The sequence below is a fragment of the Channa argus genome, chromosome 2 (genome assembly GCF_033026475.1).
Source record: "Channa argus isolate prfri chromosome 2, Channa argus male v1.0, whole genome shotgun sequence".
Classification (NCBI taxonomy): Eukaryota; Metazoa; Chordata; class Actinopteri; order Anabantiformes; family Channidae; genus Channa; species Channa argus.
In genome coordinates this window covers 3055558-3082395 of record NC_090198.1, presented here as the reverse complement: position 1 = coordinate 3082395, position 26838 = coordinate 3055558, and the positions used below count along the sequence as shown (strand labels likewise).

Sequence of the window (26838 nt, the reverse complement as noted above, 5' to 3'; positions counted from 1 at the left end):
AGATACAATAATATCACATTTTCTTCCTGGTTTGTGTTTTATTTCATTTTAAATACAATAACCTTTTAACCTTTGAAAACACATGCACATTTTTGTATGGGTTTTTTTATATCATGTAATGATTTTTTTCAACATAGGAATTCATAATATTAATAGACTAAAAACCCATAGAATATGTGCATGTGTTTTCAAAGGTTAAAAGGTTATTGTATTTAAAATGAAATAAAATACAAACCAGGAAGAAAATTTGATATTATTGTATCTCTTAAATTGTTAATTAATTCAGGGGGACAGACTACTAAAATCTGATAAAAGTATTAAAATGTGTCTAGATTTTATTGTGAAGGTCGTGAGAGGAAGTCGTTATCCCAGCTTTAACGTATGTGTGGCGCTTTGACTGTGGATGTGTTTGGCAGAAGGGGCTGAACAGCTTTATGTCATTAGCATATCGTCCAGCCTTCTTTCATCTGCTGGGAAACAAATCCCAGCAGTAAAATGAGGCAGGTGAGGGGAGAGAGGCGCATTTAAAGCTCGGCAAAGATGGAGGACGACCTGGTGTCAGAAGACGATATCTGTAAGTAATGATAAGCCTCACGGGACAGGATCGGTTCTCCCTCTGCGGTGTGCGTGTGTGTGCGCGCGTGCGCTGCAGGGGACAGCAGCGGGAAGTGAGGTGTTAAATTATACGCAGGCTTTATTTCAGTTTATTCCACCTGTTTTTAACTGCTGTCGTTTTCTGTAAGAAAAATAGCTAAGACCATCATTTTGGCGAAATTGTACCTCATAAAAGTGGTAACAGACTTTTATTTATAATTTAGAATGTAAATATTTACGAATTGACTTCCTCTCAAGGCAGCTTGTAGATTAACACACACATCAGGAACTGCGTGAATTACTGGGAAACGTCGATGAGTCCTACATTCCTGTTGTACAGCACGAAGTGATTCTCACAGCTGTATATACATCTGTGCTTATCTATTCAATGTTAAACATACATTAGCGTTAAACCTGTCATATAGCCAACAAAGCATACATTTATATATTTTAATATTATTCTTACATATGTTTTTGATTACAATTCAAATAAACGTTTGATGTACATTTTTTCTTAACTTATTGGTCCTTCCTCACAGTGCTGTGGTCAGAAAAGGAGTTCCATGATGCTGCAAAGAGGAACGACACAGGGAAAATGCAGGAACTTATCAAGAAAGGTGTGGATGTCATGGCTAAAAATAAAGTAAGCCTGCTGAAGGATAACATGGACACTTTTCTGGTTCTTTGGTCAGTGCTTTAAAAGTTCAGTAAGTAATTATTTCAACAAAATGCACAAAGGTAGAACTAATACTTTTATTCAAGGCTCACTCTATGAAGTGCACAACAGGACATAAATGGAAAAATAAATTATTATTGTGCATTCACCTGTAGTTGTGCTGCTGTAGAATGTCAAAATATCTGCAGTGAAAAGGTGGATTGTCTCATGCATAAGCTGTTTTTAGATTGAGGGCAGTGTCTAGTTCACTCTAAACAACACCCCAGTTTTTTTCTTTTTTCACAAAGGATTAGGAAACATTGTCACATTTTTTTATAGCAATCGTGATTTAAAAAAAAAAAAAATGTACATTTTCGTAAGTTAAACCGAGGGCTGAGGTGTCACTGAGCACGTCTGTTTCTGTACAGATAGACCGAAAAGCACTGCACTGGGCAGCAGGAGCTGGGAATGAACAGGCTCTACGACTCATACTAGACCACGACACTGAAGTAGATGAGAAGGACATTGTATGTACACCTGTTTCATTTCCTAACGTAACATTTCCAATGTCACCAAAAAAATAAGGTTTTAGTTCATAATGTAAATTTTTATGTTGCTTCTTTCTTTAAGTTCTATTTCTTGTTTTAAAATATGCGTTAGTTTTTCTATTTCCACTCAACAACTCTCAATCTATTCAGTTCATGCTTAGGTTTGTGTTTTGCCTTTAAACCACAGTATAGTATTATTAGTATTATTGTGCTTTGAACACTTTGAAAACATAGATTAATCAAAATCAGAGGGGTCCTGGTGGCTCAATGGGTAAAGCATCAGGTTTGGGGCCACGGGATCGAATCCCACATCACTAGGTGTGGCCCTGTCCAGCCACCAAGGGCAATCCTGGTGCTGGAGCCACACAAATTTATGTCCCCCAATACATTTCACTACAGCTGGCTGTCTGCACCATGTTGGGGTAGGTGGGCTGTGTTTCCATCTTCTGGAACTGCAACACAAGATTGTGGACCTTTCCTTCGCAGTTCACATGTCAGTTTAAGAACCCTTATTAGAAACCTGCATAGCATAAAACAAGTCTTTCACAATTGAACAGGGATAGACCAAGGTCAATAAGGAAACTGCTGAAATACATAAACATACACTTAATCTCACTGTCGTATAACCATTTTAAATGCATATCCACAGTTTGGCATGAATGCTCTGCTGCTGGCATCCTGGTTCGGTCACCTAAAGATCCTCCAGATCCTAGTGTCCTGTGGAGCAAAGCTCAACTGTGAAAATAAAGTAAGATCTGCTTCATTACATCATCACTACATACTCAAAGCTTGATGTTTTTATCTGGTTTATAGCTCACAGAGATTGTGTGTGTGTGTTTGTCTGTGCACGTGTGTGCTAGGATGGTCAAAGTATGCTGCACTGTGCTGCTCAGCGAGGCCAGATTAGAGTTTTGGAGTTCATTATGGAGGACCTAGAAAACATCTGTCTGGACAGAGTTGATAAGGTAATTTGATAATAATCTGAATTTTCAACATACTAATTTGTACAAGTGTGAATTTTAAAATTTTTTGTCAGCTTTTCTGTATTACAGTAATGTATTTACAGTAATGTTTTATGTTTTGGTAACAGAATATATATAATATATATAATACTATACTATGTGTATAGTGTGTAACCTGCTCTCATTTCGCCGATCAGTCAGGGAAGACAGCTCTTCACCTGGCTGCTGAGCATGGAAAACTTGATGTGGTGGAGTTTCTCATCGGAATGGGCTGCGCACATGGTTTAAAAGACAAGGTAGTGACACGCGCATACAGATATGAAACAATAGAATGTATTCAAAGATGCACGGAATACAAGTTTTTGTTGTTGTTGTTTTTTATTTATTAACTGTTGTGCATAACAAAAAGAAACTATTAAATTGGTTTCAAATTATAAATATCTACATCTTTGTACTTTAGTTTTTTTATTTGTCAAACTGCCATTACCACATTTCAGTCAAGCTAATACAAGCTCAAATCCATCCATCATTTTTAAGACTTAACACAAACATTATAAAGCAGGATCCTTTCTGACTTTAAATCCTGAGTAAAGATACTGGACAAAAGAAAATGTCAGCTAATTTATCCTGCTAATTCTCTGCCTAACATGTGGTTCACTTGTTGATTAGTTAATGTGAATCACATGACATGTATTTGTGTGGCATTAAGATGTTTTTGTCAAGCCGAACCACAGCGCAACTGTCTCCATAAAGTAGGTAGGTGTGTAGCTCCCACATAAAATTACTTCTTGAAATGAATGGGTTCAGATTAACAGATATAGATTCCTCCAGGATAATTTCTTTTAATTTAGATTTTGAACAGTTTCAAACATAATAAATGCATATGAAAGAAAGTGTAACAAATGAAGTAGTAAAATAGATATTCATATGAATGTAACACATACAGCACAAAGAGAAAGTGCTGTATGAATCTGAATCAATAGATTGTAATGTGTTGTTATGTCTGGACTACAGGATAAGAACACAGCCATGCATCTGGCAGCAAAGCTTGGGCACACAGAGGTCCTGCAGAAGATGGTGGATACTGGAGTAGATGTGGATGAGAGGAATATAGTGAGTGCACTGGAGCATGCTGCAGGCCTATGTATCATATGTAGGCCTATGTACCTAATTAAAGGGATTGTGGAGTGTGATTTAGCAGCATGTTTGCGTTTTCTCTATAATACCTTTTAATTTTATGGAAGCTTTTTTTTTTTCCCACTATGCTTTTCACCACTACATACTGGGTACACTGCGAGCTTTATATTCAGTAGAAAGTAGACAGCCTTATTCAGTTTTAGTGTGGGTATTAAAAACTGAATTTATATATTTTGGCAAGTTCCAACCTTGTGTTTTGAAGCTCATTATTCAACTCATGATTAGTATTGATTAATCTGGTAATTTCATTTTTATAGGTGATGAGTGTTTATGTAACGTAACTTAAGTGTTTATGTAACTTCCAACACATCTCTATTGGCGACTGTGGCGCAGGAAGGTAGAGTGGTCATCCACCAATCTCGTAGTTGTTGGTTCAATCCTCCCTTCATATGTCAAAGTGTTCCAACTTAGACGCTCCTGGTGTCCACCCCATCAGTGTGTGATTGTGAGTGCAAATGTGTGAATAAGAAGCAGTGTAAAGGGCTTTGAGTGGCAATAGGTAGAAAAGCGCTATATAAGTGCAGACCATTTACCATCTCCAGACTCCATATTAAACATTTTACAGTACTTTTTTTGTCCAGCCAACAATCCAGAACGCCAAAAATTCCAGGGAATGACAGCAAAGTGTAATGCTTTGGAATGGATGCACGTTGGTTTACACAAAAATCACAGACTTTTTGTAGTAAACTACAACTTTATTTTATCCTTGAATCCATGGTTTGGTCTAGACCTCACCAACAATCTGGAACACTACATGCTACTGGTCTGCACTTACATAGCACTTTTCTACGTATTAGCACTCAGAGCACTTTACACTGCTTCTTATTTGGAAACAAAAGCTAACAACAGTGGTGGGTATACCTCAACAAAAAATGGTAATAACTTGTCAATTTTAGGTGTCATCTTGGTCTCATGGTATCAAAATCTGAACAGCGTGATGAAGAGACGAATGTTCAAATACAAATTTTCATTGAACAAGAATATTTAGTGGTCGATCCAAGAATCACTTTGTGATTTGTTTTGTTGTTAATCACCTTGTTAAAAAGATTAGATTGTGTGCATTCAAAAGTTTAGAATTAAGTTCACCTTGATGTGCACCTGTTGTGTCTTAGGATGGTCTCACATCATTGCACCTGGCAGTTGATGGGGGTCACTATGAATGTGTCAAGTTGCTGTTGGAGTCTGGCTGTGACATCAATGCACAAACAAAAGTAGGCCTTATTCAATTTAAGTCACACATCACTTTAAGTAAACACAAGATTATGGGACATTTTTTACCTTTTAACTATGTGAAGGTTTAAATCCTAACTTTCTCTGGTCTGCAGAAAAATATGAATGCTCTCCATTATGCGGCTCACCGTGGCTTTGACAGAGAGGCCAGCTTGCTCCTAGAAGGAGGAATCAACATAAATGCAGTAGACAATGTAAGTGATAAACTTTGGGGTGGATTGTGGGTATATATCTTAAATGGTGTCTACACACCATATCTCATTTGTAGATAGTTGGAAGCGTCGTCTTTCTTCCTGCCTACAAATAAAAAAGAGACACAAAAATTGTTACATCTGTGGATAAGACTGAGGCAGCTGTAAAGGCTATTACATGTAGAAAGGACAGATGGTTTGCATCACTGTCTCCTAATTAGTTAGGGCAACTTAAAACAAAATGTGAGGTTGAACGAATAATGAATGACTGAAAAAAACAAAGTCTTCTACGCTAAAATGTGCCCTAGAGCTGACGATTTTCTGCAGTTAAATATAGATTTTTTTTTTTTTTTATTGAGTTCACACATTTAAAAAGCCCTCAATAGACTAAAGAAAAACTGGAATCATTAAGTAACCAAACAAAAACTGAAAATACCTGCACAGAGAACATTTATTAGCTGGTATAAGAGAGCATAATATAGATTTGCTGGTACAACTCTGTGTGAAGAGTCCTATTTATTCTATCCATCCACTCATTTTCAATTCGGAGTGGGTTCGTGTTGGCACTAAGTTTGGTAAGGTAGCCCAGACATGCCTTTCCCCAGCATCATTCTCTAGCCCCCCCTTAGGGGATTCTGGGGCATTTCTAGGTCAGATGAGACATGTACATAATCTCTTCAGATAGTTCTGGATTCTAACTTTCTGCCTCCTTTCCCCGTTTTTGGACTCTAGTTTTCTTTAGCTTTACTTCCTGCTTCTGGCTTTTATTTTGTTAATTCCTCTGTCCCACTTCCCAGTTAGTTTCTTTAGCTTCTTGTTTCTTGTTAACCTTGATTTCACCTGTGGCCCCTTGTATTTATACCCAGCTCTCCCCACTGTTTGCTGCCAGATTGTCTCGCATTCCTCCTCTGAGAACATTCCTATGATATTCTATGCTTTTGGACTTTCCCCTTCCATGCCTCACCTGAACCTTGTGTTTGGACTCTGAAGTTTGCTTTCTTGCTTTTTTTTCAGTGTTTAGGTTTTGGCTTTAGTTATCTCCACCTGTTTGGCCCTGGTTTTGCCTCCCCTTAGTTTCTGAGTTAGTTCCCGTGCTTCCCCGACACAGTTACTTAGTTTATCTTTTCCCTCCAGAGTGTTTAGATTCATGTTCTGTTTAACTTTATTTTGTTATCACTTGATGTATTATTCCTCCCCTCCTTAAGGAGTGATTTTGAGTTGTTTGCCCTTTTTTTTAATTTTTATTTATTTTTTTAATTAAACCTTCTTTAAACCATAACACCTTCCCTCGCCGTCTTCTCTTTTGGGTCATACTAAAATTAAACAAACACTCGAGGGTGACATATACAAAGGAGAGGCGACTTTACTCGGTGTTCTGTCCATATGTCTGATCTCCATACCCCATTTCTAAGACTGTTCCCAGTCACCTAATGAAGAAAGCTCATTTCAGACTGTTGTTGTTAAGATCCGGCCCTTCAGCTTCACTTCCTATTCTGGACTTCTAATTTGTAGGCCTTTTCCCCACTTCCTATACCAAGTTCATTCCTCCAGCATCACCCCTCATCACTGTGCACAATTGTTTACACCTGTTCACCTGCCTATTTAGACCCAGTACTCCCCACAATTCTCTCCCAGATCCTCTTTATAACCCCCAAATGGAACACCATGCCTTCTGGTTTTACCTGACCTGTGTTGTTTGGACTCCTTACTTTGGATATATGGACTATATATGTTGTCTGTTACCTTTTGGTCTCAGATTTGGTGTCATGTTCCTTAGTTGGCTTTGTTGTATGCACTGTTTGTTTTGTTGTTACAGCTGTTCTTTATATCTCCTGGATTTCCACACACCTGGTTAGTTCTCATATCTGTGCCCGACCTGCTGTGTTTTATGTGCACATTTGTTTCTAGTCTGCCCTGTGACCTGCTCAGTTAGTTTAAACCTTTTACGTTTTGTTTTTCCAATTTCCCACCCTTTCTTTTGTTTGTGCTCCGCTTCCCCTTATTCATACTTGTTCTTTAGTTGTCTCAGCCTAGAATCTAGCTTGGCCGGTTTTTGGTTATTCCTGTCTTGTGTTTTATTTTCTCCTGATTTGTGTCGTATTTATTTGCAGATCTAGTTGTTTTTTGCCCTCCGCTCTGAAAACAAAATTAAAAGGGAGGGCGCCTTTTTTTTTTTTTTTTTTTTTTTTTTAAATATATAAATCTCTCACGGCCATCCTTTGGTTTACCTGCTTTGTCAATTCCATTCCCTAGGTTTTTTTTATTTTTATTTTTTTTGTACTCCCACTCAGATCCAGACTTTTTGTTTAACAAGCCTTGGTTTACCTCCATAACTCATGTTTGGATTCTTGGTTTCCCTAACCCCGGGGTAAGGTTCTCTGAGATCAGGTTTTTGAGTTATTTTCTGACACTTTAGTTCTCCTGTTCAAGCTTAATTTGGTGAATAGTCGCTTATAATTTATGTAATATGTTATGTAATATGTTTAGTTTTTCTGAATAAACAGCCTGTCCTCATTAAGTGAGTTTATTATTCCTCCTTTTCGCTTGTTTCAGATTTCTGTATGTATGTATGTCTGCTTTACTGCTGACACTGCAACAAACCTATTGATCCTCCAAATCAATTTTACCCCAACTTGTGAACATTTCTCTAAGATACTTCACTTTGGGCAACAAGTCACACCAAACCTGAGAAGATCAGCTGTCAATCCACTGTTTTCCAGCAGATCACCATAAACTCAGATTTGGAGGTGCTGACTCTCATCCCAGTCCCCTTCACAGTACTGCACACTGTCCCAGTGCATGAAGGTCTCATTCTGCTGGACCCAAATGAACCACATCATCTGCAAAAAGCAAATGGGCCACTCTCCTCCTGGCCAGCGCTAATTTGGAATATGTTAGACTTACTGCGAAGAATACAGACACAACTCTTGCTCTGGCTCCTATTCAGATAGTCAACTGTGAATTAAAACAGTACTAAACACTTTGTGCTCATAAACGGCTTAATCCGTATTTAAATACTGCTAGGTATTAACAGTAATAACAGCTAGGATGACCGATAAGATGATAGGTGTTGGAATTTTGATGTTCTTATACAATACTGTTGCTTGTCTTGTTTCTTTGTATGTAAAACAGCAACATAACACACCGCTCCACATAGCAGTGTTCAACAATCACAGTGAGGTTGTCCGGCTGCTTGTAGATGCAAACTGCGACCTGGACATCACTGACAGCGTGAGTACTAGAGGCTACAGCTGCACATTTCACAGTGATCTGTTTTTTGGGCCGTTACAGTGACGCATAACTGATTTGTGTCATGCAGAGACAGCAGACCGCTTTTCACATAGCAGCAGAGCATGGCTGGCAAGACCTGGCCGAGATTCTGCTGATATCTGGTGTTAACCTCAATGTGACTGACAAGGTATGACACAGTACATAGTCCTGTTCAGGTCAGAAGAAAGTATTTCATCACATACTGCTTTTGTACTTTCAAGTTATTGCACCTTTATTTATTATTAGTTTGTTTTATTATTATTTTATGTGCAGTAGTAGAAGAAGTAATTCAATTAATTGTTAATTGGCTGACCGGCTTTTTCTGTCATGTTACAATACTTGTCTACAAAGTGCTAACCTTATTTGCAAAAAGTACCAAACAATATATCAATTAGTGGAACTGAGAAATTAAATTTCCTTTAAAATTATTTGATCATTATTCATTAGATACGAGCAACTTGTGTCATAAACAGGGGTAACAAAAGACAGGAAAAGTTAGAAAACATACCTTATTGTTTAAACAGATCAGTATCATTTTACAAACAAAGCACTACTAGTAGTATCTTTTCAAATTCTTTACTTTACTAGATTGAAGAAGATAAATTATATATCTCTATCTACATATATCTCTACATATCTATATCTATACACACAGCAGGGTAAAACATGTCTGGAGGTGGCAGCCAGAGGAAACCATGTGATCCTGGTTGATATGATCATCAAAGCTGACCGCTTTTATAAATTGGGGAAGGTGAGTTTATCATCACTATTTGGAGAGCTGTGCTGCACTGTCACCTCAGTTGACTTAGTGATACTGAGTTGCACTGAAAAAAAATAGTAGAACATAAAATTTCCAAAGGATTTCTAAGGTACAACATGATGGCGGTGGTAAATGTGATGTTGGCATTACAATGTTGCCTTTTGCTTCACTGCTGGAGACTTGCTTTCATGTCTTTCCTAAGTAATCATAGTCATTTGGATTTGTGGATTCTTTTTCATATTGACATCCAGCTTCTGCAGGAAAATTTAGCTTAAACTTTGCTGATTTTCATATAATAGTTGTGGATCATCTGTGTAACTTCAGATTTTTAATAGTTAAATATCACCTTTATGTATGGAAAACAGCTCCTCTTGTCTTCAGGATCAAATAGGTTGTGAGCAGGACTCCTGGGTGGGGAGGCCTTTGACCTTTAAGCAGGACCACCAGCCAGAGACACAGCACCTACGGTCTGTCCTGTGGAGCCTGGCCAACAAACACCTCTGCCGTGGAGAGTGGAAGATACTGGCACAACACTGGGACTTCAGCGACCCACATATACGATCTATAGAACAGCAGTGGACAGGTGAGTTTTGCAGAACTCTGGAAACATACCTATTAGAGCAGAGACACAAGCCGACATTAAAAATTTAGCGCTTATGCTGAATTGACTTCAAAAACACTGCAAAATCTAGAGTCACAAATGCTCACTGGTCAATGGCTAGCAGTCGGCTTGGGGTGTTACACCCTTGACTAGTGTTTCTCCTACATTGGTACAAGCATGCCGTGCCTAAAAGACAGGCAAAAATATATATTTTTATATCTAGTGATGAGTTCAATAGTGAGTTCACAACCAATCCAAACTGCCCAAATTTCACTACATGTCCTACATCCAGTGAGACATACAGGAGAAATGATTTGAGTGCAATAAATACATGTTATTAATATTGACTTTGTTTTACTTTACCCTTTACTTCACCGTGGAATATACAAATGAAAGGTGCTGCATAAGTTACACCCCAGAAATTTTTTATGTGTAGTTGCACAAAACTCCTATTATCCTCTTGCCTCCATGGCTGAAAAATATTCTATAGGAAACACTGCCCTTAACTGTGCTTAAATACTGTGCCTTTTAAAATTATGTCCTGACTTGACTCATGATTCTCATGTATGTCTGTACGTAAATGGAGTCACAAGTTACTTACTGGAGCATGAAAAAACTGAGACCAGGGGAAGCTGACTGGGTCTCATCTAGAAAACTGATGGATATAATCCATTGTATGTAACACTGAACTGTACTTGTAGGTATGAAAAGCTTTAAAGAGCATGGTCACCGGATGCTATTAATCTGGCTTCATGGAGTGATGATGGCAGGAGAGAATCCAATCAAAGGCCTATACGAAGGGCTGGTGGAAATCTCACGCACAGATTTGGCAGGTACGGCCTGTTTTGCTTTATTTTTATATTTTTCTGTAATTGTTTAATCAGTGTTACTGTACACTACATAGATGATTACATACTTTAGTATGTGTGTACATGCAAGGACTCAGTCATGTTACATTTGGCACTGGCTTTGTTCTGCTCTATTTCCTTTAATGACACTGTTTGATGTGTGGAGGTGCATGATGCCCTGTCTGGTTGTTTTAATCCTGCAGAAACCATCCGGCAGAAGGCAAATGCAGAGACCAGCTCTCTTAAAATGTGCTCTGCAATGTGATCAACTCTGTGAGCAACAACAAAGACGTAACAAGGCCAAGGTTTCAGTTCACATGAGAATAAAGCTTTGAATTACTATTTTTTTTCTATGGCATGACCTGTTTACATATTACTGAGTGTTCTGAATTTTTTTTTTTTTTTTTTATATTTGACAGAAAGATGGATGTGAACCTGTACAATTTCAGGTGAAAATGTAAAATAACAATTTTTCTACATGTAGTGAACACCAGCTGACATTTCACGTACTGTATCTCTGTACACAAAGGGCTGTGTAACCATTACAATGTATTGGTACTACATGTACTACTACATTCCACTTCCCATGCCTACTCAACTTAATACTTAAGACAACTTTATGCAATGTTTCATTCAAGTGGCACTCAACATGTATCTTATGTTCCTAAACAGTAGTTTACAATTGCCTCATATTGTTTAAATTGTCATAACAATTAAAACACAGATTAAACATTTCTTAACGACTCTGGGCCGTCTCCATGACTACATCTCCAGTACTCCACTACAATATGCCCAATATAGCACCTGCATAGGATGCAGTTGTTCTTAAGCAGCTGTGCGTAAATGGTGTCTTTTATTATGACTTTATCTGCATCTCACAGGGACAGCATCAGCAGTGGCAATGTGTTCTATCTCCTAAGGTCCACTGTGCTGTCCAGCAGCTCATGATCATTCTAACATTTGTTAGGAAATAATTACTTTTCCTGACACTCTCTGATCATCAATATGAAGACTGGATAGGCAGCAGGAAGTGAAAGCTGGCAGGTAGACTTCACAGCAGGATACATGAGATTATGCAAACTGATTTGGTGGCCTTAATGAAAAATGTTGTTTTATAACCTGTGTCTTACATTTAGTCTTGTTGTTTGTAGACAGAGAGTGTAATGTCAAATCAATTCCATTAGAATGACAAGAAGATTAATCTGTTTAAAACAGTCCTCAGCTTATCTCGGTGACATATAAAGGACAGTTTTGGAATTTAAAAATGTGCAGTAACATTTCAATCCACATAAGTAGCCGGGGTACTCTGAGAATTCAGCTTTCTTGCGTAATCGGGGAACGGTGCACACATTTAAGAAACGTGGTTACTGTAAATCTGTGTATACATGCAGCAGATGAGTAATCTGATTCCCCCTCCACCTCAGACTTATTTTAGAAGCCAGCCGCACAGATTTTAACTGTATATTGACAGAAAACACTGTTTTGTTTTTTGTGTGTGTTCGTGAGGTATCAGTGACAGCACTTGGGGAGAGAGAGTTAAAAAGTGGGGGGGAGACACAGGTAGCTTATACATACTGAGGACTGTCTGAATTAAAACAATCAGCAGGGGGGAAATTATCTTTTATTCAGCTTTTCACTCTGCTGCGTGGAAGCTTTTGTTACATACACAGTTGGAGAAAGCCGATTTGAAACCAGGTTACACACATACATGGCAAAGACATAGGCGTTCTCTGACGCAAATCTAACTAGGAAAATTGTTTCCCTAATTAAAATTATATCTTGTATATATTTCAACACCACTTACCTAGAGAGTGAGTGGTATTGAAACTGCACCGACTGGGATGTCACACCCAACCGTAAAGTTAGATATGCAGGGATTAGCCCACCATGCCCAAAACTGAGTCCATACAGAGCAGCATGCAGAAACTTTGTAGAGATCAATGTTGATCAGACTTTACTGTAGATCAAGTTTGCATTTCAGCTTAGTTTGAAGCAAGAAACAATGCTGGAAGAGTGCTTTAAACACTAACTGTATTCTCTCCCTTTTGCTGATTAAACTCAGAAACATCATCGCAAAAACTGTAACGCAAGGTAAGAGGCAAAAGATAAGGTAAGAGGTGACTACCTGGTGAACACCTAGTGAACTTCTAAAACAAACACTGCTGTGAAGTGTTTTTTGTGTGTTACCCAGCTGAATGAATACAGTATGTTTTCTGTACCAAAGCTGAGCTAACTGCCTCCTGTAAGAAAAAAGGAGCAATATTAATATAATAAAAGGAATATCAATGTCTTAACATTCTGAAACTTCCCTCCTGTTGAAACGTGAACAGGAGACTCTTCCACTTCATTTCTAGGATCAGACTCCAGTTAACAGGTCGCTGTGTAACTAGTGTCTTACTCCACTGCCATAACACAGTTCTAAATTCTGCATACAAAAATATAGATTATACATTAGGTTGTGTTTCTATTGTCAGAGCAGATGCTCATAAATAATGCACACTTTATGTTAATAGTCTAACAGCCTGATGGAGAACAGAGGTGAATCTATGCTGTTTATAATGATGGATGTTCTTTTAATAAACGTTTGTCACAATGGCCATAATACCAGCTCTTCTTTCTTCCTTACATTTATGCATAATAAATGTATGCATAACCTCTTTATATAATCATTACTGATTTACATGTCAGCATGTTAAGAGGATGAGTTGTGTAAACATGTTTTGTTTAGGGGTTTTTTTTCTGTGCAGAAAACCACTTTCTAAAAGGCCTGGCTGGTCTCCAACCCCATATTAAATGACGTCTTTAATGATTTTGAATTTGCCTATTTTGGTTTTAGTTTGGGTAGGACATTAAACTTCCTTTTGACTATATTATATTAAAATATCTCTCTACTTCTAGCTGAAACCTGCCTCCAGATGACATCACATGGCGAACCTTCAGTTAAGATTAGTTGGTTTTGTTGCTCTTACTATGAAATCTGGAAATCTATGAATCAACTGGCTTTTCCGGAGATCCCCAGATGATCTCCTCTGAAAATGATGAACTCTTCTGGGTGAACTCATCTGAAAGAGTTTTACAGATAAAAGCAGAGAAATATTTTGATATAGGGAAGTTTAAAAGTATTAATGTAGACCCTACATTTTTGCTTGCCTTGTACCTCACTTGTAGCTCCCTTTTGGATAAAAATATCTTCTAAATGACTAAATGTGAATGTAAACTAAAGCCAAAGAAAGCAAGTTGAAAATTGGTGAAGTCAACCTTTAAATAAATTATAATGTATAAAACGTTTTTTTTTTTAACTATATGCACAAATGTAAAAATTTAGACAAATAAAAATTCCACATTGAAAACAAATGTCCAGCTTGCTGTTTTCTGCTACAACTGCATATCTAAAACCACACATAGGATAGTGGCACCAAACTCTAGATTTACTCAAGTATTATGCTTAAGTATCTTTTTTAGGTATTTGTATGTTACATCAACTAACCTCTGCAGGTACAGTACATGTGTAATATATGTATGAATGTAATGTAGGCTCCTGTTAAGCTCTCCCCACTTGAAACACCCACTCCCTGGGTATTTACCTGTGGCCTCTAGATGCAGTACAAAGCACAGATGGTCATGTTATCCTGTCAAGTGATCTTTGCATATAGCTGTGTTTGGTAGACTGGAATTGATGAGGATCTTCAGTCTCTTTATTATTTATTATTTTGAATTAAAAATATGTATAATTTTTGTATTATTATTGTATATTATTGTATTTGGTTTTTTTGGTCAAATATTACTTCTTAATTTGTTAAACATACTCACGTTTTATAACACAAAATTGACCATTGATGAAGTCGCCCTTTGATGTCTTTGCAAAAAAAACAGCTTGACGGAAATACACGTGTTCTTCGCAATACCGTTCTTGTGGCTACATGGGAGATGTAGTTTCCCAATCGTTATAAATAAATTGGTAAATGTCTGTGGGGCTGGTGGGTGAATTATTTAATAATAGGAAAGTTATCTCTTGGCATATGCTTCATTTTCACTAAAGAATTAAAGAAAATTAGAGTTTCCGTTGTTACGGAAGCTAACAGAGCAGCTGCAGTCCTGGAAATGACGTCGTGACTGTCTCTATTGTGGAGAGAAACATAGCTAACGCTAGCTTCCGTTGTTGTGCCTGTCATGGCTACCAGCGGCCTAGTTCTGCAGGACAATGACAGTGGAAACGGAGGTTTGTAATTTGGCTCAAACACTGCATATAGATGATGCATTTATAACGTTACTGGGCTAAATTACACTCTTTTTGAATTGCTAAAATAGAAACTCGGAAAGCTGGTTAGCATGTTAATTTAGTAGATAACGTCACTGGCTTTGTTTGTACTACTTACTACTGTGTTATGTATCTGTGTGTTATTATGTGTTAAGTGTTGCTTTTTCATTTCAGGAAACAAGAGGACACCGTGTCCGTTATACGGCTGTAAACGGGTGTACACAGACATGAGCACCCTGGAAAGCCACATAAAAGACCATGAGATCCCAGCTCAGTCGCTGCCTGGTAAACTGACTTTTTTTTTTTTATCTTTACATGCATTCTTCTGGACAACATTGAAACATTTTCACTGTTGTGATTATCACATAGAAAAGATTGCAAACTGACTCTGATTGTAAAAGTCAAATCACTACACCGTGTGTTTTTTTACACAGTAACACAAGACAACAGCAGTGCTAGCTGTAAACTTTCACAACTTGAGTGTAGTCAGTATAACTTCTGGCTGGATGTTGATGAAGATAACATAACTACTTTTGAACAAGACACTGCAATACCTAAAGTAAACTGGGCTTATTGGAGTCTGTGAAGTAATGCTTCAGGTTTTTCTTTGACATTTGCAAAAGTAATATCTCATTGTGGAGGTAGTTTACTAACTGCATGTTTTATTCTGATGTGATTGGAGTTGACCAGAGGTGTTAAAATCTGTTCTGTGCTCAGGAAAAGTGTTGCTGTGCTCCACTGCTGGCTGCAGCAGTTCCTTTCCCAGCATGCAGAAACTGATGGAACACATGAGGCATCATCACAAACCCAACATCTTCTTCCTGTGAGTTGCCTTTTCTTTCAGTCCCTGCAGTCACAGTACCTTCAGATATAGTGTATTCTTTAGTTGTTTATTTGTGTTTCTTCAGGTGTGAGAGCTGCCGCACTAAGCTGCGATCCTACCGTGGCCTCCTGACTCACCTGCACACCTGCTCCAAAGTTCCCAGGGGCAAGACTAAGCCATCAGAACCGACCCACCCTTTGCCTTCTGTTGCGGCCAACACAAACATGGCCTTAATGGCCAAGGACCTGGACCCCCCTCAGCTGGATTTGCAACCCAGCCAAAACCCAGAGGGTTCCTTCCCTAGTGTTCTTCAGCCAAACTCTCCTGCATCCCCTCTCATTGGCCCCCCTTCCTTATCCCACCCAGAGTCCTCCCATGCCCAGCTTGTTTCCCAGCAGCTTACAGAGGAAGCTCCCCTGCACAGGACCAGAGCCTCTAATCTGCTGCCACCTTTAAACTTGGATGGCCCTTCAGCTGCTCCCACCCCTATTGATGTCCAGGATCAGAAGCGGACACAGTCCTTGTCACCTGAGCCTGTCTACACTGCTTCAGGATCAGCTCCTCACTCTCCCCTTGGATTTGCAGCAGTCTGGAAGAAGAATCAAGGTGAGCCTCACTTTACTTTAAGTGTAACCAACTATAAGTGGCTGCCTGGTCTTTCTTTTGTGCCTTTTTTTCCCTTCACACAGGGATAAAATACTTTGAAATTGTTAGTAAAGTTATTTTAACATGAATTTATCTTTTCCTAAATTAGTTATGGCCTGCAACAGGCGCATCCTTTGGGAACATACCAAAGGGCGCTACAGATGTGTGCAGTGTGGCCAGACGGCAACCAACCGCAAGGAGATGACTCAACACATCAACAGTTATCACAATGGTAACAAACCTGTAGAGGACACGGGGAGCTCTGCTACAAACACATAGTGTGGAGGCAGGAGGACGTGTGTAGTTTTTTGAAAAAAAATGTCAGTTGTCCTCGAGCTCTTAAATTATTATTTATGAGCCTGCAGCACTGAGCCTGCATTAAATGTTTCCACAAAGCATTTAATTTTTGCATTTTGCTTCCAGTTGTATATTGTAACCTTTCATACATTGTCAGACTGCTGTATCATATTTGGAGCTAATGATTCACACTCAGTTTAGTGTCCCACAGTGGCAGTACATAATGCACCTACAGTAATAATGTTAGTCTCTAATATTTGAGTATTGACCAAAAAAGGGCAATCCTTTTTAAACAGCATTAAAAATATTACTGTCACATTGAAAAGAGGCTCTAGACCAGTACTGTCTAGTACTGACACAGGTTGGGCTTCACTGCACAGTTTCATCTGGTTGATTTCTGAACTGTAATATCAAAATGTGAGAGTAGCTAAGACTGAGCTCTCATTCAGGAAACAGTTTCATAACTGCAGGTAAAACAAAAGGATTTTTGCTTTGAGAAATTGGACAGAGCTTCTTGACTCAAATGTTAAAACACTTATTTAAAACTCTGGTACTACTTTGGTATCATGATAATTCCTGCAGGTTATGTTTACAACCCTTCCTGAACACTTCCATGTCAGCTGCTTATGGTTTAACTGCACCTTGAATTTGATGTTACTCAATTTTTCTTAAATGTCTGAAAATGACCTGTGTATATAGCTATCAAGCTGAAGACTTCTAGTTAACATGTAAATTTAGAAAAAAATCATTGCTGTACTTTAATAAACCAGGAAGAAGCATTGTATTAGACTACGTTTAGCAGCAGATTGATGTACATTTGTCACTGGACTCACTGAGGCCCTGCATTAGCAGCCCTGTCCTCCAATTCTCTGCACAGCTCCTGCCATCCCACTCTGTTTGTGTGCAAGTTCCTTTTTCTCTTATGTTTTTACACAATCAACCACCCACACACTGCAAATAGGTCAAACACTTCTAAAATAAAGGACAAAGTCAAAAAAAAGCAGTTTTTATTTGGGTTTGTCAGAATGACTGTTCAGAGTGCCAAAGAGATTTTGGTCAGCTCAGGCTCCTTGCCATGCCTCCCTACATTCACACCTGCTCCTGGACAACCGCCTTCTTTTCATTATCATTAGGCGCCGGCCCAACAGTGAACTTTACAAGAATTAACACAGCAAGACAATACCACATAAGAGGTCCCACTTGGTCATTGACGTGTGAATTACTAAACATTAGCACATGCAGACTGTAGTGCTTTTTCAACAAATAAATCCCATCACATGGATTAAGGGGAAATCACTGACAGATCATTAAAATCACTACAACCATCCTCTTAGTAGTTTTTGCACTTGTGGGTTTAAAAAGGACAAACACGTTAAAGTTCCATGTTGTTATTTCCACGTGTAGCTTTGTTAATAAAACAAAACCTGCTTAAATTACCATTTTATTTCACATAATGGCAGGTTGTTAAAGAATTAATTTTGTAGTAAACAAGTGTATACAAAAAAAAAAGATCAAGTTCCAACTATCCATTTCCCAGACAAGGCAATGTTTTTTTTTCCCCCCTCTCAGACCTTAAAAAAATCTCTTCTGGTGAACGACGTACATTTTTCCTGCTGGAAGCTTGCGGAAAAATAAACTGTTGCCTCTGCTCATGTTGCCCTAGAAAGAAGAGATGAAAGGAGTGTTTACAGGTAACTGGTGTTGCAGGAATACCAAGAACTGCTTAATAAAAACAAACATAAAAAATATATATATATATTTTTTATATCCCAGAAAGATTGTAGTTTTGTCCCATAAGTTTTGTCATACTCCAGTCTTGCTTTTTTATGCATTCTTGTCAAGACTGGGTGTCCTACCATAACATCCCTTGTCATTTAGATGGAAACGGATAGTACAAGCTGACACTTGTACCCGTTGTCTGCAGATCATCTTGAATTTGTTTGGAAGTTAATCGGGGGTCTTTATCCACCATTCGAACAATCCTTCGTTGTCATTTTTTATTAAAATTGCTCTTCCATCCACGTCCAGGGAAGTTAGCTACAGTGCCATGGTCTATAAACCTCTTGATATTCCGCACAGTGAACACAGGAACATTAAGATCTCTGAGGATTAACGTTAAGCCTTGAGATTATCTGTTTTTCCACAATTTTATCTCTCTCAAATCCACAGACACCTCTTTCACAGAGTCAACTTTCCTCCATTTGAACTGGTTGCAAGTGTGGTTTCTATATTGCCCACACGTTACTTGCCACAGGTGTGTCTCAATACAAATTACAGGAGCATCACATGCTTGAAAAGCGATTATTTCTTAGAATTTTGACAAGGTGCCAATAATTTTGTCCATTCCATTTTTGAGTTCAGTGTGATTTTTTTTTTCCTTTGTTGAATACTAAAACATTTGCAATTGGAACAATTTTCTGAGAGAAGGTTGCATTTTCTGAAAAATTTTGCAAGGGTGCCAATATTTTTGGCCATGAATGGTAAAATGTTCTGCGCTTATATAGCGCTTTTCTACCTATTGGCACTCAAAGCGCTTTACACTGCTTCTTATTCACCCATTCACACTCACAATCACACACACACACACACACACACACACACACATTCATACACCGCTGGGGGAGCTGCTATGCAGCTGGCCAACACTCACTGGGAGCAACTAAGTTGTGGTTCAGTGTCTTGCTCAAGGACATGTGATCGGAGGAGCCGGGGACTGAACCAACAACTGTGAGATTGGTGGACAACCACTCTACCTTCCTGCTCACCAGTCGCCCACCATGACTGTATATATGTGTATATTATTGGTAAAAGGATTGCAGCTGCTTTTAAACAGATTAAAACAGTTGCCTTTGTTGATAATGCTTCACTGCAAGTACCAGGAAAAAAAAAACAAAAAAACCTGCCTAGCGATATATTACAAAATGAACAACTTGGGTAATTTCTGGTTATGTAACTTGTAACGTACAAATTACAGAACATTCACACTCCTTGTTAGCTGTGCTGCGATGAACATGGATATATTGAAAAAGGAAACAAACTGTTGCTTCTTTTCAATATTTGCCCTTAGAGTGTGGGGGTTGAAATGGTGGCCGTCACAACTTTATCTCAAGGTTTTACAGTTCTTGTGCCTGAGTCAAATCCAAAAAGCTTGATTGATCAGTTATTAAAAAGAATTGTATCATATTGTAGCCGACTTAGGTTGTGAACCATTGTTACCATATGAATATTTGCTCATTTTGATCACTGAAAGTGACATTGTGTGACTTCTGTCCATCATGCAGTGAAAGTCAGCCAGCTGCCTTATTTTTTTTTATTAATTGTAATTTTTTAAATATTTGATTATATTTTAATTTAGAATATTCAGTGATAGCCCTCTGTAAGTATATTATTTACCTCTCTGCTTAGATGCCTCCAGCAGTCTACCCAGGTGGGATATATTGATGCATAGGGAGGCAGGCCTCCAGCAAGCCTAGAGGACAGTGGAAACGTGAGTGTGCTTGATCAAACATAGGATTTACAATAGGAAATAAGTGGTCATCTCACCCGCAATTATTGACAGCCATGAGGTTTGACACCAAAACAAAGGGGTAGGTGAGCATACTGGCAAAGAACTGGAGGAAAGAACAGAAGAGGAATGTGATCAAACAGGGAACAAACCGATGGACTGGTGTGCTGCTGATGTCTCACTGACTCACCCCTGTCACAGCCTGAGAGCAGTTCTTGATTTCTCCTGTGTGACTCATCTGTAAGAGGAACAGATTCACAGTTTTAATTCTGGAAAATACAAACCCCAGCATGATTCAAACAGTACGGAGGGGGAAGTGCTAGATTATGTCTATATCAGGGTTCTGGTGCAGCCCTGCACACAATTCCTGCCTGACAGATATATAATAGGGTATTTAATTCAAAACCACTGAGAGGTAGTCAAGAAATGCCATACCGAGTCATCAATAGCATATGTATTGATGAGGTGTGCCAACAGGTTACAAATCCACAAGGACAGGACATCACCGAGCAGGCGAGGTATTAAACCACTGGAGTAGGAGAAAAAACACAAAAAAAAAAAATAACAGATCATTCATACATGAAGTTACAATTCTAGTAAAAAGAAATTATATATACACATTTTCTTAAAATAGAATTGTAATTCATACTGAATCTAAAAATATTTGGTTTATGTCTGTATTCAAGAAAGAGAAGGATGCGAACTGTGCAATTGGGTGAAATTTTGAAGGGTAATTATGTTTATGCACAATACTGCCTATGCAACTGGTGCTAATGCCCCAAACACAAAACTAGGTGAGAGCTGTGATTACCATATCACCTTTATTAGGTTGATTTGGACTTTGACATAATATACTTGTTGCCTTTATTCCGGGAGAGTCTTCAAATTCCGCTTATTGCCTATTGTTTAGGAGTCAGTTTTTCCCAAAACAAGCGTCTAAGAGCAGAGAAAAACATGCGTATGCTGCATGTCTTTCTCTGTTCTTAGACGCTGTCCTTGTCACTTCACACAGTATCATTGTCTCAGCTTTATACAAACAACTCAATAATACTGTTTTTCATACCATGTGTTCATGTTGATGATGCCCTAATTTCCAATATAATTAGTGAAGTAAAAATTGTACATTTTATTATTTTTAAACAATTAAATTATGCAATATTAAATTAAATCATCTACTATGGTGATTTGCTTTTTCATTCAAGAACCTGAGACCAAAATAATTTAAATCTAACCATTAAGGCAATACCCTAATACCTAGGAAAATAAAGAGAAAAGAGGGATACAAAGGAGTCAAACTTACGCAAAGAAGCCCAATATGCCTTCTTCTCTGTAGACCGTAATGATAGAATCGAACACCCCACTAAAAACAGGATGTTTTTACACTGTTAAATAATTATTAGGCCATTTCTAATTTGGGTTTATGACTAAAACATGAAAAATTTACCTGTATTTTGTTTCTCTCCCAATAAACTGGACCATACACCGCAAGGTAATCACTGAAAAACAAGTTGAGGAAAACATTCTTGATATTCTGACGTGTGCAAATGAACTGAAAACCACTTGAACAGCTTTCCGATAGGAAACGGCACCATGTAGTGAGGACCTACCATGAAAAGGATGTGTAACGATGGTAGCACAGGCACGAGCTACCATCTCTTTGGTCGTCTATGGAGAAGACAGAAAATCACTGACATGTACACAAATGCTCATCCTTCAGTTTTCCTGTTTGTAATTACAGTTTAACTTTTGAAGTCCCCATTTGCAAATTTAATATGATGCTGATTTTTTGAAGCAGATGAAAGTGCAATTGTGCTAGTAACTGCAAGAAAAAAAAAACCAATTCCTTACCTCGTTAACAACATGCTCTAGGGAGCCTTCAGATGCCTTCTGCTGGCCACCCATTACCTGGACAGCAGACACAAAGCTCAGATTGCCATTTTTGCCTTTGTTAGACACAGTAGACAGACAATGCAAAATGACAGGAGAGACAGGGGATGGAAACTAACAGAGGTCCCTAGTCAGAGTGAAAGCTTCAGGTTATGCCCACTTTCGGTAATTATTTAGAAACCTGTTTTATTCTAGTTTGGGATTTTGACTTCTAACTAAACTGATGTCAAAACATTCCTTGAATCATCCTAATATTATCTTGCACATTTTTGGATTCTCTCAACATGCTATGGGTAAGTTATATATCAAAAACGCTAATACTTTAAACTTTATTTTTTATTTTTTGTAGTAATTATATCTGTAATAACAGATATATTGTAAGTTGTGATGTGTAATTTAAAATAGATAAATAATAAAAACCTTCTTACCTGAGGTGTGCCTTGTTCCTGACATTTCTAGAAGAAAGCAGATTCATGACATTTTAAATTTCCAACTGTATACTCAGTGTACTTACATACATTTATACTGATTAGGCATAACATTATGACCACCTGTGCAATATAATGCATTCCAATACAGCAACTCTGTCATGAATTCTACTTTTACAATGTTACTTTGACAATATTTCTCTCTTTTTAGGTTGAAACTGTCATAGAGGTGAACAATATGCTATAAGTTTATTATTGAGGTCATAGTGGGTGGTAGAGTCATAATGAATTGCACTATAAGAAGAGGTAATTCTAATTATTTGGCCACCCTATTTAAAATGAGGGGGCTAAAACATTAGAACCCACTCTTATAATGCACTCCAGTACCACAGGGGCTCATAATAGATTTGTGATAGGTACTTTCAGTTCACCTTTTGCTGAAGAAATTAGCACTTTCAACAAAAGGGATTTGATGTGTTTATCCACAAGACTGCCTCTATGCAACTGGTTCTAATGCCCCAAACACAAAAGTAGGTGTGGGCTGTGATTACTCCTCTGAAGTGATGGGGGGGGGGGGGGGGGTGCCTACCTGCACAACTTTGCTGTGCACAACAGTCCCAATGGTGCCGGCACAAAGCCGTGGAACAAGACCTTTGAAGAGACCTGCTTTTCCATCTATCTTGATGATGTGTTTTGCTGAAATATTCAGACAATAGAGCATCATAAGTTATTAAAGGCAGTTCATCTTTATCCTATCAAACCACAAACATGATGCTTGCAAAAGAGGTGTACTTCAGATGCCACAACATCTAAAAGTAGAGAAGTTCTGAAGATCTAACCCTACATGCTTTGGAAATTGACTGGCACTGAATAAAACCATTGGCACAAGTTCCATGTGGAGTTTGAGACCACTACTAGAGCAATGTTTTGTTAGTATGCACAGAATGTGGCTGAGGAGCTGATTTTATACTAATCCAGTAATCCACAGTAAGTGACAGTAACATGCCAAAAGGGAACACAAAGACAAGAAAGAAAAACAAGGAGCCATGCTTGACAGAGAAACACACAATGCTTAGAAAGTGAATATTAACATAATTTTGTTTAGAAAGAAACTCAGATTCAGGACACAGGGATTGAAAATTACTCGTCCATTTATCATCATTAGAGAGAATTTTCTTCCTGACAAACAGAAGAAACTACTGTGGCATTCACACAAAACATAAGCAATTGTAATGTCTTCTGGTTCTGTTTTGGAAAAACCTGATGGGAAAAAAAAACCAAAAACAAAAAAACAAACAAACATCTGACAGAATTGTGGGTCCCGTGCTTGAAAAAAGCCCCTCTCGCCTTTACATCAGCATATTTTATAAACGTTTCAAGCAGAAATATTTGAGGCAGAACAGTAATATTAAAACAAAAAAGGCACAAAAGCACATTTGCATTAGCAGAGCTAAATATGAACTTTTTTCCTCAACTAAATTCAGTCCCTTTCCCACCCAAACGCTGTTTTTATAAATATTTGACTGTTTAAGTTCCAAGGTAATCACTGGCTACTAGTTACATTGAGATAAATTTACTGTGAAAATTTCACAGAAAATATTTGGTTTTCATCCACTGCGTGGTTTGTTTTTGTTTACTTTTTGTTTTCCCAGGACAATAATAATTGTTAATTTGTTTTGTTGCAACGGACATTACATATTTTATTTCAGAAAAAGGGAAATTCAGACTCACCATAGGCAAACAGACCAGGTAGCTGATTGACTTGTCTCCCAAACAGGTTCTTCCCCAGGGTGGGAGGAAGCGGCTCATGACCTACCTAACAGTACCACACAATAACAATATCTATAACAACAATTGATAAACAATCGGAACTGTATTTTTAATATGTCTCAGCACACTGTGGCTCTTCAATGCTTCCGGATTCCTTTTTAACTCATGAAAACTTTCCCTTTCAATTTTGTTCATTTTGTCTGTAGCTTCATCTTTATCTTAATAAACCACAAATATGAGTTATAAAAAAAATGTAAACAGATAAGGGCTTAACTGTAGTTAGCTAAAACAAGTTCAAGCTTAACAGTGACGTTAAATTCAAACTGACTTTAGCTAGTTAGCGATGGCTACTATTAGCCGTTTAATTGGGCTAAAGGGCACCAGCCAATAAATGACACGTCCCCGAATACTTTGCTCGCAACTCACGCAATAAAAATATTTTGATATTTAAAATATGTGAACACTGCGAGCTAACAGTGTCCCTTGCTGTCAAACTAACTAGCTACATTATAATTCAAACGGCGTTAGCTCTTATCTCTAGCAACTGACCAGATTAACATCAGTATATAGCAGATTAGCTCGTTAGAAAACATAAACCTTAATTATTTGTGAATATTTATCAAAGCCGTATCCTGTCCAAGTATATTATACATACAGAAATTTAACAGGTTTCACTACAGTTCAGCAAGGACTCCTCGCTTCGGCTCACAGGAGTATTTTGGAAACAGAAGGTCATAGGGACAACGGACGGAGCTACAATGTAGCGATTTATTGATCAAAACATCCTCTGCTATGTCTGTGGTTTGTTAGCATGTTAAATCAAAGAGCCGATGATAGTGACTCACAAAACTCTTAAAGCAGCTTCTAAACTGGACATCTATTTACTAACAGCCTAGGCAACATTAACCTGTTATTTGTAATGGACTTTGGCAGCTACTTCAGGCTACTAGCTAGTGGAATTAGACTGGATTTTCAAACGCTAGCTAACAGTGACCAGAGCAGCTCCTGCATAAACACCGTGTAACCAGCGTCTGCACAAACACTCACCTGGATCAGGACTTTTATGTACATGAGAGGGTGGGAAAGGACGGTGAGTCCTGATCCCAGCAATACTTGACCATACGTGTCCGCCATTTTTGGAGAGACAGGGGAGATAGGAAGTTCTCTTCTTTGTTCTTGCTTATGAGGAGCTGATAGCGCTCAACTTTGATCGGATTATGGTGGTAGCGCCATCTAGTGTCTACAACCGTATAGACGCTTCATAGTTGACCTCAATAAGCTTGAACTATAGAAAATAATAAGAATAACAGAGAGATACTTAAACAGGTAATGTTAACTAAACATTAGATATTTATTAGACAAATTTAAATTTACAAGTGATAAAAATTGTTTGTAATATTCACTGTGACTGTATTTCATTTGTCAGTAGCTTTTATCCAAAATGACTTATAAGTACAAAGCAAGCAAACAATCTATGTAACTCAGGCAGAGGACAATAAAACAAAGTACCATGAGAAGACAAGATAGGAAAGATAAGAAAATAAAAAAAGACAGTAAAAACAATGACACACAAAAAAACAACATATATCATGATGATTATTACATAAAATTTAAGTCATCCTTTAGTTTGCAGGTCTCGTATTTTCAAGATTTTTTACTGGAAACTTTTCATATACCTTTCTAAAGGTCAGTTTTGATTTAGTTATTAATTACCTGCAACTAAAATGTACACTTCATGCTATACATCTTTACCCATTTAGCAGCAATATTTACAAACTTGAACTGGGAAATACTGTGAATGAGTGTAACACACTTTCTGTATTCTTAGTCTTTCTTGGAATCTCTTGACAATTGGAAATGGTCACTTGTGGTGGTCACACATTAGATTTTTTTTTTTACATCTCTTTTCTTTCCTAAATATCATAAATACAATGATCTGATCAACATTTTCAAATGGACATTTCCACATGTCCATGTTCAAATACATATTTCTTTTGAAATCCCTAGAAATCATTACATAAATACCAGCTTAATTTCTGGCAAATTATGAAGTGTTTCTGGGATAATATCTATATCTTTATAATAATATAATATGTTACAACAACAGTAGAGACTGGTACTGCCTCTTTGTTGGACAACTCTGGAAGTTATTGCAGGGCTGTGTAGGCATCCTTACTGTATTAATGGAGTGGCTCATATGAAAAAAGGAAGGAACTGTGTTTTTAATGAAGAGATCAAAGTGGGCGACTGTGTCGCAGGAAGGTAGAGCGGTTATCCACCAATCTCACAGTTGTTGGTTCAATTCCCGGCTCCTCCGGTCACATGTCGAAGTGTCCTTGAGCAAGACACTGAACCCCAACTTAGTTGCT

The 26838-nt window shown here is 37.9% G+C and overlaps 3 protein-coding genes across 6 annotated transcripts; 2 read left to right on the top strand and 1 right to left on the bottom strand.

Moving 5' to 3' along the window:
- The first annotated feature begins 383 nt into the window (after window positions 1-383).
- ankdd1a (ankyrin repeat and death domain containing 1A) lies at window positions 384-15076 on the top strand. Of its 4 annotated transcripts, XM_067494873.1 has the most exons (16): window positions 384-574; window positions 1134-1237; window positions 1678-1776; window positions 2447-2545; window positions 2658-2762; window positions 2957-3055; window positions 3774-3872; window positions 5069-5167; window positions 5282-5380; window positions 8510-8608; window positions 8697-8795; window positions 9303-9398; window positions 9789-9990; window positions 10710-10841; window positions 11060-11161; window positions 11276-15076. In XM_067494873.1, the coding sequence occupies exons 1-15, from the start codon at window positions 541-543 to the stop codon at window positions 11119-11121; spliced, it is 1527 nt and encodes a 508-aa protein (XP_067350974.1). In that variant the 5' UTR covers window positions 384-540; the 3' UTR covers window positions 11122-11161; window positions 11276-15076. The 4 variants fall into 4 exon arrangements, with proteins under 4 accessions (XP_067350974.1, XP_067350984.1, XP_067350968.1 ...); XM_067494883.1 differs by having other exon boundaries at window positions 9306-9398; window positions 11060-15076; XM_067494867.1 differs by having other exon boundaries at window positions 11060-15076.
- On the top strand, window positions 14937-18388 carry znf414 (zinc finger protein 414). The gene is made up of 5 exons (XM_067494903.1): window positions 14937-15075; window positions 15289-15399; window positions 15832-15937; window positions 16023-16543; window positions 16692-18388. Exons 1-5 carry the CDS (start codon window positions 15027-15029, stop codon window positions 16859-16861), a joined length of 957 nt encoding a protein of 318 aa, XP_067351004.1. The 5' UTR covers window positions 14937-15026; the 3' UTR covers window positions 16862-18388.
- mtch2 (mitochondrial carrier homolog 2) lies at window positions 17870-25667 on the bottom strand. Its single transcript, XM_067494914.1, has 13 exons — window positions 25517-25667; window positions 24431-24515; window positions 23289-23395; window positions 22700-22726; window positions 22233-22289; window positions 21992-22049; window positions 21829-21880; window positions 21685-21744; window positions 20820-20913; window positions 20575-20622; window positions 20423-20490; window positions 20273-20348; window positions 17870-18538 (listed from the first exon to the last, which is right to left on the bottom strand). Exons 1-13 carry the CDS (start codon window positions 25601-25603, stop codon window positions 18452-18454), a joined length of 906 nt encoding a protein of 301 aa, XP_067351015.1. The 5' UTR covers window positions 25604-25667; the 3' UTR covers window positions 17870-18451.
- Window positions 25668-26838: the final 1171 nt, after the last annotated feature.

What these genes read in the sequence shown, in the direction of transcription:
- ankdd1a (XM_067494873.1), top strand. Translation starts at nt 541, where the DNA reads ATGGAGGACGACCTGGTGTCAGAAGACGATATCT. An exon ending in CACATGGTTTAAAAGACAAG is followed by an intron (nt 3,056 to 3,773) that starts GTAGTGACACGC and finishes TCTGGACTACAG; the next exon opens with GATAAGAACACAGCCATGCA. An exon ending in GCTTTTATAAATTGGGGAAG is followed by an intron (nt 9,399 to 9,788) that starts GTGAGTTTATCA and finishes TCTTGTCTTCAG; the next exon opens with GATCAAATAGGTTGTGAGCA.
- znf414 (XM_067494903.1), top strand. Translation starts at nt 15,027, where the DNA reads ATGGCTACCAGCGGCCTAGTTCTGCAGGACAATGACAGTGGAAACGGA. An exon ending in CAATGACAGTGGAAACGGAG is followed by an intron (nt 15,076 to 15,288) that starts GTTTGTAATTTG and finishes TTTTCATTTCAG; the next exon opens with GAAACAAGAGGACACCGTGT. An exon ending in AGTCTGGAAGAAGAATCAAG is followed by an intron (nt 16,544 to 16,691) that starts GTGAGCCTCACT and finishes TTCCTAAATTAG; the next exon opens with TTATGGCCTGCAACAGGCGC.
- mtch2 (XM_067494914.1), bottom strand. Translation starts at nt 25,603, where the DNA reads ATGGCGGACACGTATGGTCAAGTATTGCTGGGATCAGGACTCACCGTC. An exon ending in GGCATATTGGGCTTCTTTGC is followed by an intron (nt 20,914 to 21,684) that starts GTAAGTTTGACT and finishes CTCCTACTCCAG; the next exon opens with TGGTTTAATACCTCGCCTGC. An exon ending in GGAGGCATCTAAGCAGAGAG is followed by an intron (nt 18,539 to 20,272) that starts GTAAATAATATA and finishes TCTTCTTTCTAG; the next exon opens with GGCAACATGAGCAGAGGCAA.